Source organism: Pantherophis guttatus, chromosome 4, assembly GCF_059756535.1.
Source record: "Pantherophis guttatus breed Tessera chromosome 4, ASM5975653v1, whole genome shotgun sequence".
In the NCBI taxonomy this organism is placed as follows: Eukaryota; Metazoa; Chordata; class Lepidosauria; order Squamata; family Colubridae; genus Pantherophis; species Pantherophis guttatus.
In genome coordinates this window covers 7,970,002-7,988,288 of record NC_142066.1, presented here as the reverse complement: position 1 = coordinate 7,988,288, position 18,287 = coordinate 7,970,002, and the positions used below count along the sequence as shown (strand labels likewise).

Sequence of the window (18,287 nt, the reverse complement as noted above, 5' to 3'; positions counted from 1 at the left end):
ACAAATGATGATTACAATATTGATTTAGCAATGAAATATTAGAATGGTTTGGATGAAGATGAAGATAGAAGAAACTTATGGAAGATGGAGAAGAAGCCTAGAAGATAACACCGAGATGTCACAGGGAAGGGAGGATTGATATATTGAATACTAAAATACTAAAAAAATGTTGTTGTTTTTTTTAAAAAAGCCTCTGAGATCAGGCAACTGAGCTGGGATCATCAGAGGCTTTTAAAAGCATTTTTTTTTACAACCTCTTTGGCTGGCACTAATATAAATCGGGCTTCAGGCATGGACACAGCACAGAAACGGCATTGGTCACCCTAGTGAATGATCTCTGGTGGGCCAGAGATAGAGGCCACTCCTCTATCCTGGTCCTACTTGACCTCTCAGCAGCTTTTGATACCATCAACCATGGTATCCTATTGCAATGGCTCGGGGGGTTGGGGGTGGGGGGCACTGTGCTACAGTGGTTCACCTCCTACCTCTCGGGTCCTACTCAATTTGTTTGGGCAGGGGGACAGCGATCCTCCCCAAGGCCCCTCACTTGTGGGTACCTCAGGGATCGATTCTCTCCCCCCTGCTCTTCAACATCTATATGAAGCCACTGGGAGAGATCATTTGTGGTTTTGGGATGAGGTATCAGCAATATGCTGATGATACCCAGTCGTACATCTCCACCCCTGACCAACCTAGGAATGCTCTTTCCGTGATGTCGAAGTGCCTGGAGGCGGTACAGGTCTGGATGGGTAGGAACAAGCTCAGACTCAACCCCTCCAAGACAGAGTGGCTGTGGATACTGGCATCCTCTGATCTAGTGGCCCCATCACTTGTGATGGTAGTGGAGTTGCTTACTCCCTCAGAAAGGGTTCGCAATCTTGGCGTCCTCCTGGATTCACGGCTGTCGCTAGCTGACCATCTGACGGCTGTGACCGGGGGGGCCTTTGCACAGGTTCATCTTGTGCACCAATTGCACCCTTTCCTAGACAGAGATGCCCTTCATATAGTCACCCACGCTCTTGTCATCTCTCGCCTGGATTACTGCAATGCCCTCTACATGGGACTGCCCTTGGGGTGCACCCGGAGGCTCCAGCTGGTCCAAAATGCAGCCGTGCAGGTTGTTACGGGAGCTTCCTGTTACTCCCATGTTACACCTCTCCTGGGTGAGCTGCACTGGTTACCAGTGATCTTCCGGATCTGCTTCAAGGTGCTGGTGCTTACCTATAAATCCCTTCATGGCATGGACCCGGGGTACTTGAAGGAGCACCTACTGCCTGCCTCTCACCGACCAGTGCACTCACATAGGGCAGCCCTCCTCGGGGTGTTCACCATTCATTCCGGACGGCGAGGGCTGCGCTACTTTTTCCATATTGCACCACCTGCAAAAATGTAAAAATAAGAAAATTTCTCCAAGGACCACCAAAATTTTCTTGCAGACCAACAGTGGTCCATGGACCACTGGTTGGTGACCACTGTACAAGAAGTCATCCAAGGTCCCTTCCAATGTGTTGTATAAAACAGATACAGAAATGGCTATTGGACGTGAGTGGTTTTGTCTAAATAAATAAAAAATAAAAAAAACAGATAGAGAAAAACTAGTTTGGTGTTCTTATTTTGCCATTCAGGTATTCTATTCTGATCACCCAGAAGCTGCTATAAAAATCATGATTTAGGTATTAGTAGGAGTTATTTAATAAATCACCATAGATTGCACAATAAGAGTTAGGGTTAGGGTTACATTTCATTGTCTCTTCCAAAAAAATAATCCAAGAACTTTTTTGTGGCTCATTAACTTTTCATGAGTGACAAGCTGAGCTTTCTGTCTCTATCAGAGATTTAAGGGAATGAAGTGGTTCTCCTTTTTAGATGTGGCTTGCATAGTTTGAAACAACTATATGTTTGCAATAGTCTCTGCTTCTCATTTATCTATCAAAGAATGCTTAATTCTCAGGTTCCAATATCTGGCTAAAGGAAATTAATCAGACTCTCAAATAGCCTTGTACCAGTGAGGAAAGATTAGATATGATTTATCTTAAATTAGTTGTTTAAGTAGTGGACATAAAACTTAATTGAAGGACCTTACCTAATTCCAAAAGCCTATTTTCATTGTGTTTCAGTTCATTCCTACCTTTCCTTAAAATAATATCAAATAAATAATGGAGTGGACATGTACATTTCCATGCAATATTGATTATAAAAATTCTAAGGAAACATTTAATAATAATTATTGGAACATGAAAAATGAGTGAATGAAACTTGAATATGTTGTTCTCTTCTCTGTTATATTGCTTTCAATTGTCTACCTCTTCTCTTTCAAGTAGCTCCATCCATTTCTTCAAGGCATTTCTTTCAACAACTCAGCTGGGGAGAGAGTGTTCCTGAATGAGAAAGGGGAAGCAACAGGTGGATTCGACATCACCAACTTGATCACTTTTCCAAACAGATCTTTTCAGAGAGTTAGAGTTGGAAAGCTGGACTTAGAGGCTCCAAAAGGGAAGGAATTATTCATCAATGAAGATGTGATTTTCTGGAACCCAACTTTTAACCAGGTTTGAATTATTGTATCAAACATGCTTTAATCCATTATGTTCCGATATTGAAGATAATCCCTTTAGAAATCTGATTTCTGGTTTTTTAAAATAAAAATTGGCACATTATTTTCAAATTTTGTTGGTGATCCAGCACTCATCAATGTGACAAAATGATATCACAATGCATAAAGCCATCTTTGCATATTTGGTTTGCATTTCCATGTGGCCATGTTTCCATGAATTTATCACCCTGTGTAATTATTTGCTCTCCCTGCCCTTCAAACAGGACCTTTCTTACATCATTGCGGTTTCTAAATCTTTTTAAATTGTAGATAAATTAATCAATTCAGTATTCTTTTGGGAAGTCAAAAATAATTTCCCTATGTAAAGGATAAAAAATACAAACAGTTTAAATATCTCCCTTTTCAAATCCTTTTATGATTATCACCAGGTTCTTCCACTTTCTCGATGCAATGACCCTTGTTTCCCTGGATCCTGGAAGAAAAGGATTGAAGGGGATCAGTTCTGCTGCTATGACTGTGTTCCATGCCCAGAAGGGAAGATTTCAAATCAAAATGGTAGGGTATAAATTCAATCATTTTTCCTTAGACTTAAGCAAATATTAATAAACTAGTTGATGGATGAAATTAATGAGGTGATTTTCAGTATTATGGAATGCATAGATGATAAAACTCCTTAACTTTTCTTATAGATATGGAAGATTGCTTTGAATGTTCAGAAGATCATTATCCAAATAAAGAAAAGAAAGGATGTATTTCAAAAGTGCTGATGTTTCTAACCTTTGAAGAAACCTTAGGAATTGGTTTATCCTCAGCAGCTCTTGCTTTCTTCTTCTTGACATCTTGGGTACTTGGAACTTTTATTAAGTACAGGGATACTCCTATTGTCAAAGCCAACAATCGGTCCCTCACCTACACCCTTCTTGTCTCTCTTCAGCTCTGTTTTCTCTCTTCTTTGCTCTTCCTCAGCCAACCTGGCAAAGTGACCTGCCTTCTCCGACAACCAACTTTTGGCATCATCTTCTCTGTGGCCATTTCTAGTGTATTGGCCAAAACCTTCACTGTGGTTGTGGCTTTCATGGCCACTAAACCAGGTTCTCAGATGAGGAAATGGGTGGGGAAAAGATTGGCCTTTTCTATTGTCCTCTCCTGCTCTCTCTTCCAAGTATGTATTTCCATTCTTTGGTTGTCAACATCTCCCCCATTCCCTGAGTTGGACATGCACTCAGAGCTCCAAGAAATGATTTTACAATGCAATGAGGGGTCAGCTTTCTTCTTCTATTGTGTCTTGGGCTACATGGGTATCTTGGCCATTGCCAGCTTTATTGTGGCTTTTCTTGCCCGTAAATTACCTGACAGCTTTAATGAAGCCAAGTTCATCACCTTCAGCATGTTGGCCTTTTGCAGTGTGTGGATCTCCTTCTTTCCAGCCTATCTGAGCACAAAAGGCAAAGCCATGGTAGCTGTGGAGGTCTTCTCCATCTTGTCCTCCGGTGCTGCATTACTGGGATGCATATTCCTCCCAAAATGCTACATCATTGTTTTCCGGCCACAGCTCAACCACAGGGAGCATCTCACAAAAAGAAATTAGTGCCCCATGTGATCTTCTTTTCTCAAACAATTGCTGACAAAAAAAGAAGAGAAAGATTTCTACAAAATATATATATATATATATATATATATATATATATATATATATATATATATATCTATATCTATATCTATATCTATATATATATATATATATATATACATATATATTTCTTTCAAAAGAGGATTTGTGGAGGATTATTGTTAACACTGATGTTTATTATAGATACCCATTCCAAGAGAAGTACTTGGGTTCTGCATTTCACCCATTTTCCTGGTTGTTGAATAGAACATTTTGTCTTTCAACACTCTATTTCAGCAGTGTCAAACCTGATTTCACTGAGGGCTGCATCAGGTTGCATTTGACCTCGGGGGGGTGGGGGGGGTGCAGTAGTCATGGCCAAGGTGGGCGTGACTGGGCTGGGCATGGCCAAGGTGGGTGTGGCCAGCTCAATGTCAGTCATATCAGGGGTGCCTATGGTGGCCTGTGCAGGGCTGGGGGGCGAGATCAGGGGGAGAGGCTGTGATGGCCTCCTACAGTCCTTTGCCCACAAAAACAGAGCTTGGTAGGATGTAAATCTGGTCTCCCATGGGCTGGAAGCATCACACCAAGGCCATGCCCACCCCAGCTCCCTGAATGGGAAAAATGTCACAAAAGGTCATGTGATGTCAATGTGATGCAGCGAGTTTGACACCCATGGTTTAGAACAGGTGCTTAGATGTGGCCTGCAAAACCCCCTGGTAACGTCAAAGGACCGGCCTGCTGACCGAGAGTTGCAGGAGGCCTTCCCAGCCAAAAAAGGAGCTCACAAGGGGAACACATTATTCCCCAACCTCCATTTTCATTGGCAGAGGGTTGCAGGAGGCTGTTCCAGCTGAAAACTGAGCTCAGGAGCTCATTTTTACTGGAAGAGATCTGAGGCCACTACAGGTGCCCCCTGACATGAGTGACATCATGCTGACCATGCCTACCTTGGCCATTCCCCCCCAGGCCCCCCCAAGGTCAAACACAACTCTGATGCAACCCTCAATGATATCAAGTTTGACATCCCTGGTTTAGAATAAGAAGTCTGGCATTTTTCACAAAAATCAGCTGAAATTCAGCTCAAATCCTAAAAAAAAATATACAGTCCTCTCTGATCAAGGGAGGGACTAGAATGATGAAAAAACCTGGAGGAAAATTTTGAGTGTTCACTAGATGGAGGTGATAGATAGGTATAAAGATATAGATATATAGATGGTAGGTAGGTAGGTAGGTAGGTAGGTAGGTAGGTAGGTAGGTCGATCGATTGATCGATAGATAGATAGATAGATAGATACAGTAGACAGACAGACAGAAATTTGATAGATGCTATGGATAGGGAAAATGGACCAAATTATAATGATAGTCCAACCCTAATTAAAAACTAGTTACGCTGGACTTCTGTGCAAATGATACTTCTCTTGTTCTTATCATTGGTGACATGATGTCCCACATAGTTTACCAGTTTTATAAATTGAAATTTAAGGAATATCCTTATATAAAACCGTATGACATATCATTGTAAGGAGTATTCTTTTCTACTTATTTAAGAGAATTTATATGTTCACCCATTTACTGTCAGTGTCGCTGAGCTGCTTAAAAAAATAAAAAAAATATATACAAAGAATAAAAACACACCACTGGGAATAACAATCAGTAAATCGGTTGAGCCACTTCATAGATTCCAACCCGTTTTGGGTTCCACAGGCCTATTGACAAAACCAGGTACTTAGAGCTTTGCAAAAGAGGGTCAAAGTGGGGACCAATCTAGTATCAGTGTGGATGATGTTCCAGAGGGAGGGAGCCATCATGAAGAAGAGACTTCTTCTGGGTGTAGGAAGTTAGCACCCACCCTTTCCTGGAAGAATGAAATATTTTAGGAAATATGAAAAAGGCAGAATATTATATTTCCCTGGATGAGAAATGGAGAAGCATATTTTACAGACAAAGCAGCTCCCACCTTCCTGCCCCCCACCCTTTGTCAATGGGCCATTAAGGCCTGGGCCAGTCTATTCTACATAACAAAGATCTGCCTCCTTCAGGCAGAGCCATAGTAGGAATTGCCAAAGATAGGATTAGCCCTCTACACAATAGCAGCAGAAACTCACCACATGTGACCTGGGAAGCACATGTGACCATCAGCCAGCAAGGCCCCCACCCCCTGGGAGTCTGACAACCAATCAGAGTACTCTTTCTGGGCCCCAGGAAGTTCAAAGCCAGAGAGAGCATAAAACCTGAAAAACTCGCTGTATCTGCCCCTTTTCTGTTCAGGAACTCAAGCCATGTGATCCTGTCCACCATTAAACCATCTTCCCAAGCAGTCTCCATGTTTCCAGTGTCTGTTTCCCCACTTGGAGCAGAACCTAGAAGGATGTTTCTTCCAACATGGGTCCCACCAGATTTCCTTAATTAAGAGAGAGGATGCATAACATTCCCTGCCTCCCTGTTCTACTGGATCATATGGATGTGATCAGGAAGAGTCAATTCTTCAAATAACCTGGTCCCAAGCCATGTAGCATTAAAAGGGGACAACCAGCACCTTGAATTGTACCTAGAAGCACATTCTCAGACAATGCAACTCCCACAACAAAGGTGACACCTGTGCCAAAGGTGCTTTATTTTTTAAGAGGCAATGGAACTTTCTTGTTTTTCTTTGAAGATGTTCACCAGCCACTATCCCTTTTGGATCATCTTGGGATCAAAGAGCCTGAAACTTCAAATCCCATTATAAATTGGAAGCTGGAACTCTGTTTTTTACAGCTTCAACTTACCAACTTGTCCAAGTACAAGCAGCAGACCAGAAGATCCATTGCAGTAACTGGCAGAAAAACCCCAAAGGGGGAATTACCAAGTTACCGGTTAAATACACAGATTTTCCAGATTTTTTTGGTGGGGAAGAAGAAACAGTCCTTCTCCCATGTAGAGACCACAACTTTTCTTTTGACCCAGTCCTGTGGGATGGAGCAGGGGTGAAATCCAGCAGGTTCTGACAGGTTCTGGAGAATCGGTAGCGGAAATTTTGAATAGTTCAGAGAACTGGTAGCGGAAATTTTGAGTAGTTCAGAGAACTAGCAAATACCACCTCTAGCTGGTCCCAGAGTGGGGTGGAAATGGAGATTTTGCAATATCCTTCCCCTGGAGTGGGGAGGGAATGGGGATTTTGCAGTGTCCTTCCCTTGGAGTGGGGTGGAAATGGAGATTTTGCAGTATCCTTTCCCTGCCATGGCCACCAAGCCACACCCACAGAACTGGTATTTAAAAAAAATGAATTTCACCACTGGTAATATAATAAAATAAAAAATAAAGTTAAAGAAAAATAAAGTAAAATAAAAATAAAGTAAAATTAATCTGATGTGGCAAATCAGAAGGATTAGAAGATGAAATGAGAAATGACATGATATAAATTCAATTTAATTTTTAACTGAATAGTGAGCTGCACAAAAGGATGTCATTTCCATGCCATCAATGATAGGTTTACTGTTATGCTTTATTAAAATTCCCATGAGTAATAGAGCCTAAATTCTTTGGAGTGGACTCAGACTCCATTAATTGGATTAATTGGATTAATTCAGCAGAAGTTGTCTATTTTTCAACCTCTCCTTGACTTGACTTCTATGTCTGGCTAGGTCCACTCTTTCAGATGTTCTTCTGGGAGATAGATTCCTCTAGGAGTTTACTGATTTCATTCTCTGAATTTTGATCTGCTGGATGGAACAAAAATGCCCTGTCAGAATCAGCTTCCTGGTTTTGCTCAGAAGATCAGGCAAAGTTAGTCAGTGTGGTTCTCTGACACAATAACAGAATAGAATAACAGAGTTGGAAGGGACCTTGATGGTCATCTAGTCCAACCCCCTGCCCAGGCAGGAAACCCTACACCACTTCAGACAAATGGTTATCCAACATCTTCTTAAAATTTTCCAGTGTTGGAGCATTCACAACTTCTGAATTTGTGTTGCAAATTCCCCCTTGTACACTTTATTAGCAATTCTGCATTTCAAAAAGCATTTAAACATCAAACACTTATTCTTTCATCAAAATCTAAGTAATTATGTCCTACAGGAATCACCTTATTTTCTTCCCTAGGCAAAAACATCAAAGACTGCACAGAAGGTTATTTCAATTCAACAACAATCAACGTATCTTGAACCCCAGAGAGATTGGCACAAAAATAATAATGGCTGTGTGTCAGAGTCATTGTAATGAGTTTCCTCCCTCTATTCTCTTCTTCCAGTGTATCTGTTCAAACGCTGATTCTATTGAACACACAAATTTTCCTTCTCATGGATATCCAAATACCTATTGGTGAATTCTCTGATTAGGTGGACTCTCAGATATAAACCTTGAATAAATCACTGTATTAGCTATTGGAATAATGCAACCTTTATTGTAGGATGAGATGAAAGACAGAGACATTATCAAAATGTGGCTCCTTCTAGTGTTTGTGGTGAACAAAATAGTGACTCTGAGCTGCCCAGCAAGTGATGCTTTCCTTGTTCCACATGAGTGGTACCAACCTGGTGACCTCATCGTTGGTGGGATCATGTCCCACACCTATTACAACCTTCATGAAATTAATTTTCATGAACATCCTTATGAAACATCTTATGACACACCAAAGTAAAGATTCTTTTTTTCTTTTTCTAATGATAATCAGTTTCCCAAAAATTGCTTTTGAGAGTAAAAGGTTCTCAGTATAAATGTAGCCTTTATATCTAATCCAAGTCTATCTTTCAAATGTTTTTAGTTATGGAATAAACCTTTTTCTTTACTTTATTGTGTTTGTCATATAATGTATGAAACTTCGGTGCAAAACATTTTTGAAGAACATTTAGTAAGCTTACGATAATATATATATATTTTAAAAAAATCTGTATTGTCATTCTGAACAAAACATGCATACAATCAATGACCGATACATGCTGGAATTGTTCATTTTCCATTTTGGGGGGAAATTAGGCACTAAATGGAGTTACATGAAAAAGCACTATTTTTTATATTATTGTAGAGGATATTCGTTGCAAATCATGCAATTACTGTAGAAAAGCAAATCTGAACTGTGTACAAATTATTCAGTATTTTAGAAAATTTATTACTTTCCTATCTTCATCAGAGAAAGAAATTTTTGTTATTTCTTATAAAAAGGATGCCACCTTATGAGAATTTGTCAACTTCCTTTTTCAACTGGGGTATTTAAATCATTTGCAGTGTATTAATCAAGTTCTACCAGCACATCCTTGCCTTGGCCTTTGCTGTGAAGGAGATCAATGAGGACTCCCAGATCTTACCTAATGTCACTCTTGGGTTCCACATCTATGACAGTTACTACGATTCAAGGAAGACCTATCGCACCACTCTGGACCTACTTTTTAAGTCCCAGGAATTTTTCCCTAACTACAAATGTGACACCCAGAAGAATCTCATGGCTATCATTGGGGGACTGGATTTTGTCACATCATCTTATATAGCTGAAATTACAGGATTGTTTAAGATTCCACAAGTAAGTTCTGAAAGGGTTGAGGAGAAAATTCTTAATCTTATGGTAGTTAACAGAATAATTAATGGGAATCAAACATTAGACTTAGTTTTACCTTAAGATGTTCTACATGGCTTAAGTTCTACTACTTGGCCTTCTTTTCTGAAACTACAATGCCAGATACAGGAAGTGAGTATCAAGGATCAATATCTGAGAGAAGATTTGAATGGTTTCAGTTGATCTAGTACATGTGTTTGAAATATTTTCACGCAATGAGAACATCCTCAGAATAACAGAGTTGGAAAGGACCTTGGAGGTCTTCTAGTCCAAGAAATTTATTATTAGATTCTTAAAAGAATGTTGGGGGGGGGGGGAATACTCCTTGGATATATTTTATATGAAAACAAGATAGGAAAATTAAATTTAAACTAAAGACTCGAAAGAATACTACTGGATTTTCTTTCAGCTGACATATGGCTCATTAGCCCAAGAGGAATTTCAGACCAGTAAGCTGAATTACAAACCAGAATTACAAGGAATGGACAATGCTCAGTGCACTGGCGAGATGAAGCTGGAGGATCTTCCTTCACCTGTGTTTGAAATGGAAATGACTGGCCACAGCTACAGTGTCTACAATGCTGTTTATGCTGTGGCTCATGCTTTGCAGGCTCTACACATGTTGGGGTTCAATTGGAAGAAAAGTATGAGTAAAAACAATGATCTTCCAAATCTGCAGCCTTGGCAGGTATTCTCTTTGAATTGGACTCTTCTTTCATTTCAGTGAGCAGTTTGATGTAGAATTATGCTTTGAACCCATTCTGGAAAGTCTTAATATTTTCTGCATGTAGAATTATCTTAAGTATGAGAAAAACATAGAAATAAGGAAGAATGTCTTGATAGAACAATGAATTAATGCAAAAACTTGTCTTTGCTACATAACTGGAGATTTTAATGAAGTGATTGGAGAGTCATTTGTCTAAATTGTTGTACGGTCTTCTCCTTGAGCAGAGTTGTGTACTAGAAGACCTCCAAGGTCCCTTCCAATGTTGTGTTGTATAAAACAGATACAGAAAAAGTGGTTTGTGTTCTTATTTTATCATTCAGGTATTCTGCTATTCTGATCACCCAGAAGCTACTATAAGAATCATGATTTAGGTATTAGTAGGAGTTATTTAATAAATCACCATAGATTGCACAATAAGCATTAGTTAAGATGATAATTGACATTACATTTCATTGTCTCTTCTAAAAAAAATAATCAATTCTCCAAGAACTTTTTGAGTAGCTCATGAACTTTTCATGAGTGACAAGCTGAGATTTCTGTCTCTATCAAAGATTTAGGGGAATGAAGTGGTCCTTCTTAGATGTGGCTTGCATAGTTTCAAACAACTCTATCTTTGCAATAGTCAAAGAATGCTTAAGTCTGTGATTCTAAAATCTGGCTAAAAAAAATGAATCAGACTCCCAAATAGCTTTGTACAAGTGAGGAAAGGTTAGATATGTGGATTTATGTGGTTTAAGTAGTGGACATAAAATATAATTGAAGGACCTGACATAATTCCAAAAGCCTATTTTCATTGTGCTTCAATTTATTTCTACCTTTCCTTAAAATAATATCAAATAAATAATGGAGCGGGCATGGAAATGTATATGTCTATATTGAATATCAAATTTCTAAGCTTACATATTTATTAACAGTTATTGGAATATGAAGAATGAGTGAATGAAATTTGAATATGTTGTTCTCTTCTCTGTTATATTGCTTTCAATTGTCTACCTCTTCTCTTTCAAGTAGCTTCATTCATTTCTTCAAGGCATTTCTTTCAACAATTCAGCTGGGGAGAGAGTGTTCCTGAATGAGAAAGGAGAAGCAACAGGTAGATTCGACATCACCAACTTGATCACTTTTCCAAACAGATCTTTTCAAAAAGTTAGAGTTGGAAAGCTGGATTTAGAGGAATTATTCATTGATGAAGATGTGATTTTCTGGAACCCAACTTTTAACGAGGTTTGAATTATTGTATCAAACATGCTTTAATCCATTATTTTCCGATATTGAATGTAATCCCTTTAGAAATCTGATTTCTGGTTTTTTAAAATAAAGAATGGCACATTCTTTTCAAATTTTGTTGATGATCCAGCACTCATCAATGTGACAAAATGATATCTCAATGCAAAAAGCCATGTTTCTATATTTGGTTTGCATTTCAATTTGAAATCCCAAGAATGCCCAAGTTTCCTTGAATTTATCACCCTGTGTAATTATTTGGTCTCCCTGTCCTTCAAAGTCATAGAAACTACAATGATGTAGAAAAGGTCCTGACCTTTTCTACATCATTGTAGTTTCTATGACTTTTTAAGTTGTGAATGAAGTTAATAAATTCAATATTCTTTTGGGAAGTCAAAACTAATTTCCCTATATAAAGGATAAAAAATACAAACAGTTTTAAATATCTCCCTTTTCAAATCCTTTTATGATTATCACCAGGTTCCTCCACTTTCTCGATGCAATGACCCTTGTTTCCCTGGGTCCTGGAAGAAGGGGATTGAGGGGGATCAGTTCTGCTGCTATGACTGTGTTCCCTGCCCAGAAGGGAAGATTTCAAATCAAAATGGTAGGGTATAAATTATACCATTTTTCCTTACAGTTAAGCAAACATTAATAAACTACTTGATGAATAAAATTAATGAGGTGATTTTCAGTATTATTGAATGTATAGATGATAAAACTCCTTGACTTTTCTTATAGATATGGAAGATTGCTTTGAATGTTCAGAAGATCATTATCCAAATAAAGAAAAGAAAGGATGTATTTCAAAAGTGCTGATGTTTCTAACCTTTGAAGAAACCTTAGGAATTGGTTTATCCTCAGCAGCTCTTGCTTTCTTCTCCTTGACATCTTGGGTACTTGGAACTTTTATTAAGTACAGGGATACTCCTATTGTCAAAGCCAACAATCGGTCCCTCACTTACACCCTTCTTGTCTCTCTTCAGCTCTGTTTTCTCTCCTCTTTGTTCTTCCTCAGCCAACCTGGCAAGGTGACCTGCCTTCTCCCACAACCAACTTTTGGCATCACCTTCTCTGTGGCCATTTCTAGTGTATTGGCCAAAACCTTCACTGTGGTTGTGGCTTTCATGGCCACTAAACCAGGTTCTCAGATGAGGAAATGGGTGGGGAAAAGATTGGCCTTTTCTATTGTCCTCTCATGCTCTCTCTTCCAAGTATGTATTTCCATTCTTTGGTTGTCAACATCTCCCCCATTCCCTGAGTTGGACATGCACTCAGAGATCCAGGAAACGATTTTACAATGCAATGAAGGGTCAGCTTCCTTCTTTTACTGTGTCTTGGGCTACATGGGTATCTTGGCCATTGCCAGCTTTATTGTGGCTTTTTTTGCCCGTAAATTACCTGACAGCTTTAATGAAGCCAAGTTCATCACCTTCAGCATGTTGGCCTTTTGCAGTGTGTGGATCTCCTTCTTTCCAGCCTATCTGAGCACAAAAGGGAAAGCCATGGTAGCTGTTGAGGTCTTCTCCATCTTGGCCTCCAGTGCTGCATTACTGGGATGCATATTCCTGCCAAAATGCTACATCATTGTTTTACAGCCTGACCTCAACCACAGGGAACAGCTCACAAAGAGAAATTAATACCCCATTTGATCTTCTTTCCTCAAACAAATTGCTGACAAAAAAAGAAGAGAAAGATTTCTACAATATGAGGGTGAGGGTGCCTTTCCTGCCGCCTTGAAAGAGGCGGCCGCCTTGAAAGAGGCGGTAGTGAGGCCCCTCCTCAAGAAGTCTTCCCTGGACCCGGCTGAAATAGCCAACTATCGTCCAGTCTCCAACCTTCGTTTTGTGGCGAAGGTTGTTGAGAGCGTGGTGGCATGACCACTTCCCCGGCACCTGGATGAAGCTATCTGTCTGGACCCGTGCCAGTCGGGCTTCAGGCAGGGGTACATCACAGAAAAGGCATTGGTCGCGTTGGTGGATGATCTCTGGAGGGCTCGGGACAGGGGTTGCTCCTCTGTCCTAGTCCTATTAGACCTCTCAGCGGCTTTTGATACCATCGACCATGGTATCATGCTGCAGCGGTTGAGGGGGTTAGGAATAGGGGGCACCATTTTGCGGTGGTTCTGCTCCTTCCTCTCCGACCGCTCGCAGTTTGTGTTGGCAGGGGGGCAGAGGTTGACCTCGAGGCGTCTCACATGGGGAGTGCCGCAAGGGTCGGTCCTCTCGCCCCTCCTGTTCAACATTTATGTGAAGCCGCTGGGCGAGATCATCCGTGGTTTTGGGGTGAAGTGTCATCTGTACCCTGATGATACTCAGCTGTACATCTCCACCCCAGACCACCCAAACGATGCCCTTGATGTGATGTCTCGCTGCCTGGAGGCCGTGCGGGTCTGGATGGGGAGGAACAGGCTCAGACTCAACCCTCCAAGACCGAGTGGCTGTGACTTCCAGTGCCCCAATATAGTCAGCAGGTGCCATCGCTGACTATTGGGGGTGAATCTTTGCCCCCCACAGAAAGGGCTCACAATCTGGGTGTCCTCCTGGATGCATGGCTGTCTTTAGAAGAGCATATGACGGCCGTGGCCAGGGGGGCCTTTTATCAGGTTCGCCTGATTCGTCAGTTGCAGCCCTTTCTGGACCGGGACGCCCTGCGCACGGTCACTCATGCCCTTGTTACCTCCCGGTTGGACTACTGTAATGCTCTCTACATGGGGCTCCCCTTGAAGAGCACTCGGAGGCTCCAGTTGGTCCAGAATGCAGCCGCGCGGGTGGTTATGGGCGCAACTCGTTGTGCCCACATGACACCCCTCCTGCGCGAGCTGCACTGGCTCCCAGTGGTCTTCCAGGTGCGATTCAAGGTGTTGGTTACCACCTTGAAAGCGCTCCATGGCATAGGACTCGGGTACCTTCAAGACCGTCTTCTGCCACCAGTAGCCTCCCACCGGCCAGTCCGCTCCCACAGAGAGGGTCTCCTCAGGGTGCCATCGGCCAAGTTATGTCGGCTGGCGACACCCAGGGGGAGGGCCTTCTCTGTGGGAGCCCGAGCCCTGTGGAATGAACTGCCCCCGGAAATACGTAAGATCTCCGACCTCCGGGTGTTTCACTGCGCATTGAAGACCCTGTTGTTCCGCCAGGCTGGCCTATCAACATAATAATTTTAAATTGGGGAATTTTAAATTTCTGGGGTTTTAAATTGAGCCAAATCTATTTAATCATTTTAATTTTTAACTGCTGTTTTGTCTTGTGTTTTTAAATAGGCTGTACACCGCCCTGAGTCCTTCGGGAGAAGGGCGGTATAGAAATAAAATTATTATTATTATTATTATTATTATTATTATTATTCTTATTATTATTATTATTATTATTATTATTATTATTATTAATCTTTAGTGAGATTCACAGCCTTTTTTTTTTTTTAATTTGATTTATATGCCGCCCTTCTCCAAAGACTCAGGGCGGCTTACAATGTGCTCAGCAATAGGCTGAGGCTGGTTAATAGCTCAGCAGCTCGAGTCCTAACCAAGGACCTAGGAACTGTTAAGGTATCGTCGGAGGATGTAAGCTGTTCCGAGTAAGGTGGTTTTTTGTAGAGTCAAAATGTTCAAGTCCGGCAAATTTAGAATTTCTAAATAGCGGGGTAGCCATTTGAGTATTGCTCCAATTACAATCGGGACAACACATGATTTCTTTTTCCACAGTCGCTCAACTTCAATTTGTAAGTCCTGGTACTTTGTGATTTTTTCTTGCTGCTTATCTTCAATTCGTGCATCACCAGGTATTGCAATGTCAATGAACCATACTTTTTTCTTTTCAACTATTGTTATGTCAGGTGTGTTGTGGACCAAGTGCCTCTCAGTCTGAATCCTAAAGTCCCACAAGATCTTGAGTTTCTCATTCTTTAAAACTTTCTCAACCTGATGTTCCCAGTGGTTTTTGCTGTACTCAAATCCAAACTTCTGGCACAATTTCCAGTGAATGATTTTAGCAACACGGTCATGGCGTTGTAGGTAGTCAGTTTGTGAAATTTTGCTGCACACACTGATCAGGTGGTCAACTGTCTCCTCTTTCTCATTGCAGAGGCGGCATTTGCTGTTGGTGGTAACATGTTGAATTTTTGCCTTCATACAGTTTGTGGCTAGGGCTTGTTCTTGAGCTGCCAAAATAAAGCTTTCTGTTTCTTTTTTCAATACTCCTGATCTTAACCAGTTCCAAGTTAATTTCTGGTCAGCTTTGCCTTCAATACTTTTCAAGTATTGGACATGCAGAGCTTTGTGTTTCCAATTTTCAGCTCGCTGCTCAATTACTTCTTTCTTATATTCTGCTTTTGTTTTAGTTGCCTTTAAAAGGCCTCCTTTATTTACTTCCTTAATCATTGGTTCTTCACTTTTCTGGATGTAATCATTCAAGCTGCATTTTTCTTCTTCCACAGTCTGCTTTACTTGTAGGAGTCCTCGACCACCCTCTGCTCTTGGTAAATATAATTGGTCAACATCACTTTTAGGGTGCAAGGCATGATTCATTGTCATAAGCTTCCTTGTTTTTCTGTCCAAATTGTCTAACTCCATCTGGGTCCAGTCAATTATTCCTGCAGAGTATCTAATCACAGTTTTGTTTTCCAGAGGTTCATTGAAGATTCCATGAATTTTTGTATGTTGCTGCTGATGCCTAATATTTCCAGGCATTTCTTGATCCAGCTATGGGGAACTGAATCAAATGCTTTCTTATAGTCTATCCAAGCCATGAACAGGTTGGTTCGTCTTTTCTTTGAGTTCTTTAGGATTAGCTTGTCGATCAGCAATTGATCTTTTGTTCCTCTTGAGTTTTTGCAGCATCCTTTCTGTTCTACAGGAAGCAAGTTATTTCTTTCCAGGTATCCATAGATTTGGTTTGCAATGATACCAGTAAGAAGCTTGTATGTTGTTGGCAAGCAGGTGATTGGCCTATAGCTTCCAGGGTCCTTTCCTTTTTTCTTTATCTTTTTGGATCAAAAATGTCCTTCCAGTTGTCATCCATCCATCATTTTCAGGTGTTTTTAGGATCTGGTTCATCTGGGTTGCCAATCTTTTGTGCAGACTTGTAAGTGCCTTTAACCAGAAGCCATGCAGCTCATCCGGTCCAGGTGCACTCCAGTTCTTCACTTTTCTTGACTGTCTTTGCACCATTGCTTTTGTTATTTTCACGTCTTCCATTTTATGCACTTTAATAGAGTCCTCCACCTGTTTGATCCATTTTGCATTTCTGTTGTGCTTCTTGTTGTTTTCCCACAAATTCTTCCAGAATTTCAGAGCTTTCTCTTTATCAGGCTTTTCAATTGTTGTTACTCCGTTTCCATTTTCTAAATTCTTATAAAACTGGTGCTGATTTGCTCTGAACTGTGAGTTTTCCTTGAACTGAGTTACTCGGTTTTCATACCTTTTAATCTTTTCAGCAATGGCAACAACCCTCTGCTTCAGCTCTTCAATTACTACTGCAATCTCCTTATTCCTTAGATCGTTATCTTGCTTCCAGGTTGCTTTTGACCTGCTTGTTCTTTAGTTGACCTTGCCTTAGGTTCTTCAAGTTGCTCAAATCTCCACGTACTTTTTTGATCTTCAATTCTAACCGAATTTTCCACTTAGGCTTCCCCTTCTTGCCTCTTTGGTTCTTTTGTATTTTCAACCCCAGTTGTTGTTGTTGTTGTTGTTGTTGTTGTTGTTGTTGTTATTATTATTATTATTATTATTATTATTATTATTATTATTATTATTATATATATATATAAATATTTCTTTCAAAAGTGGATTTGTGGAAGATTATTGTTAACACTGATGTTTATTATAGATACACATTCCAAGAGAAGTACTTGGGTGCTTCTCCTGGTCGTTGAATATAACATTTTGTCTCTTTCAACACTCTATTTCAGCAGTGTCAAACCTGATTTCACTGAGGGCCGCATCAGGATGCATTTGATCTTGGGGGGGGGTGAAGTAGTCATGGCCAAGGTGGGCGTGACTGAGCTGGGCATGGCCAAGGTGGGTGTGGCCAGCTCAATGTCAGTCATGTCAGGGACGCCTATGGTGGCCTGGGCAGGACTGGGGGGGATCCATTGTCTCCAGTGGAGGAAGGCGAGATCAGGGGGAGAGGCTGTGATGGCCTCCTACAGTCCTTTGCCAGCAAAAATAGAGCTTGGTGGGATGTAAATCTGGTGGCCCATGGGCTGGAGGCATCGGACCCAGGCCACACCCACCCCAGCTCCCTGAAAGGGAAAAATGTCACAAAAGGTCATGTGATGTCAATGTGATGCAGTGAGTTTGACATCCATGGTTTAGAACAGGTGATTAGATGTGGCCTGCAAAACCCCCTTGTAACATCAAAGGACCGGCCTGCTGACAGACGGTTGCAGGAGGCCTTCCCAGCCAAAAAAGGAGCCCACAAGGACAACACATTATCCCCCAACCTCCATTTTGATTGGCAAAGAGTTGCAGGAGGCCGTCCCAGCTGAAAACTTTGACGCATAACATTCCCTCCCTCCCTATTCTACTGGATCACATGGATGTGATCAGGAAGAGTCAATTCTTCAAATAACCTGGTCCCAAGCCATGTAGCATTGAAAGGGGACAACCAGCACCTTGAATTGGACCTAGAAGCAAATTGTCAGATAA

At 41.0% G+C, this 18,287-nt stretch overlaps 2 protein-coding genes across 2 annotated transcripts; both read left to right on the top strand.

Moving 5' to 3' along the window:
* The first annotated feature begins 712 nt into the window (after positions 1 to 712).
* On the top strand, positions 713 to 4,142 carry LOC148113660 (vomeronasal type-2 receptor 26-like). Its single transcript, XM_087893249.1, has 3 exons — positions 713 to 739; positions 2,983 to 3,109; positions 3,244 to 4,142. The coding sequence occupies exons 1-3, from the start codon at positions 713 to 715 to the stop codon at positions 4,140 to 4,142; spliced, it is 1,053 nt and encodes a 350-aa protein (XP_087749375.1).
* Positions 4,143 to 8,583: 4,441 nt separating this feature from the next.
* LOC148113659 (vomeronasal type-2 receptor 26-like) lies at positions 8,584 to 13,284 on the top strand. Its single transcript, XM_087893248.1, has 5 exons — positions 8,584 to 8,780; positions 9,483 to 9,660; positions 11,432 to 11,644; positions 12,125 to 12,251; positions 12,386 to 13,284. Exons 1-5 carry the CDS (start codon positions 8,584 to 8,586, stop codon positions 13,282 to 13,284), a joined length of 1,614 nt encoding a protein of 537 aa, XP_087749374.1.
* Positions 13,285 to 18,287: the final 5,003 nt, after the last annotated feature.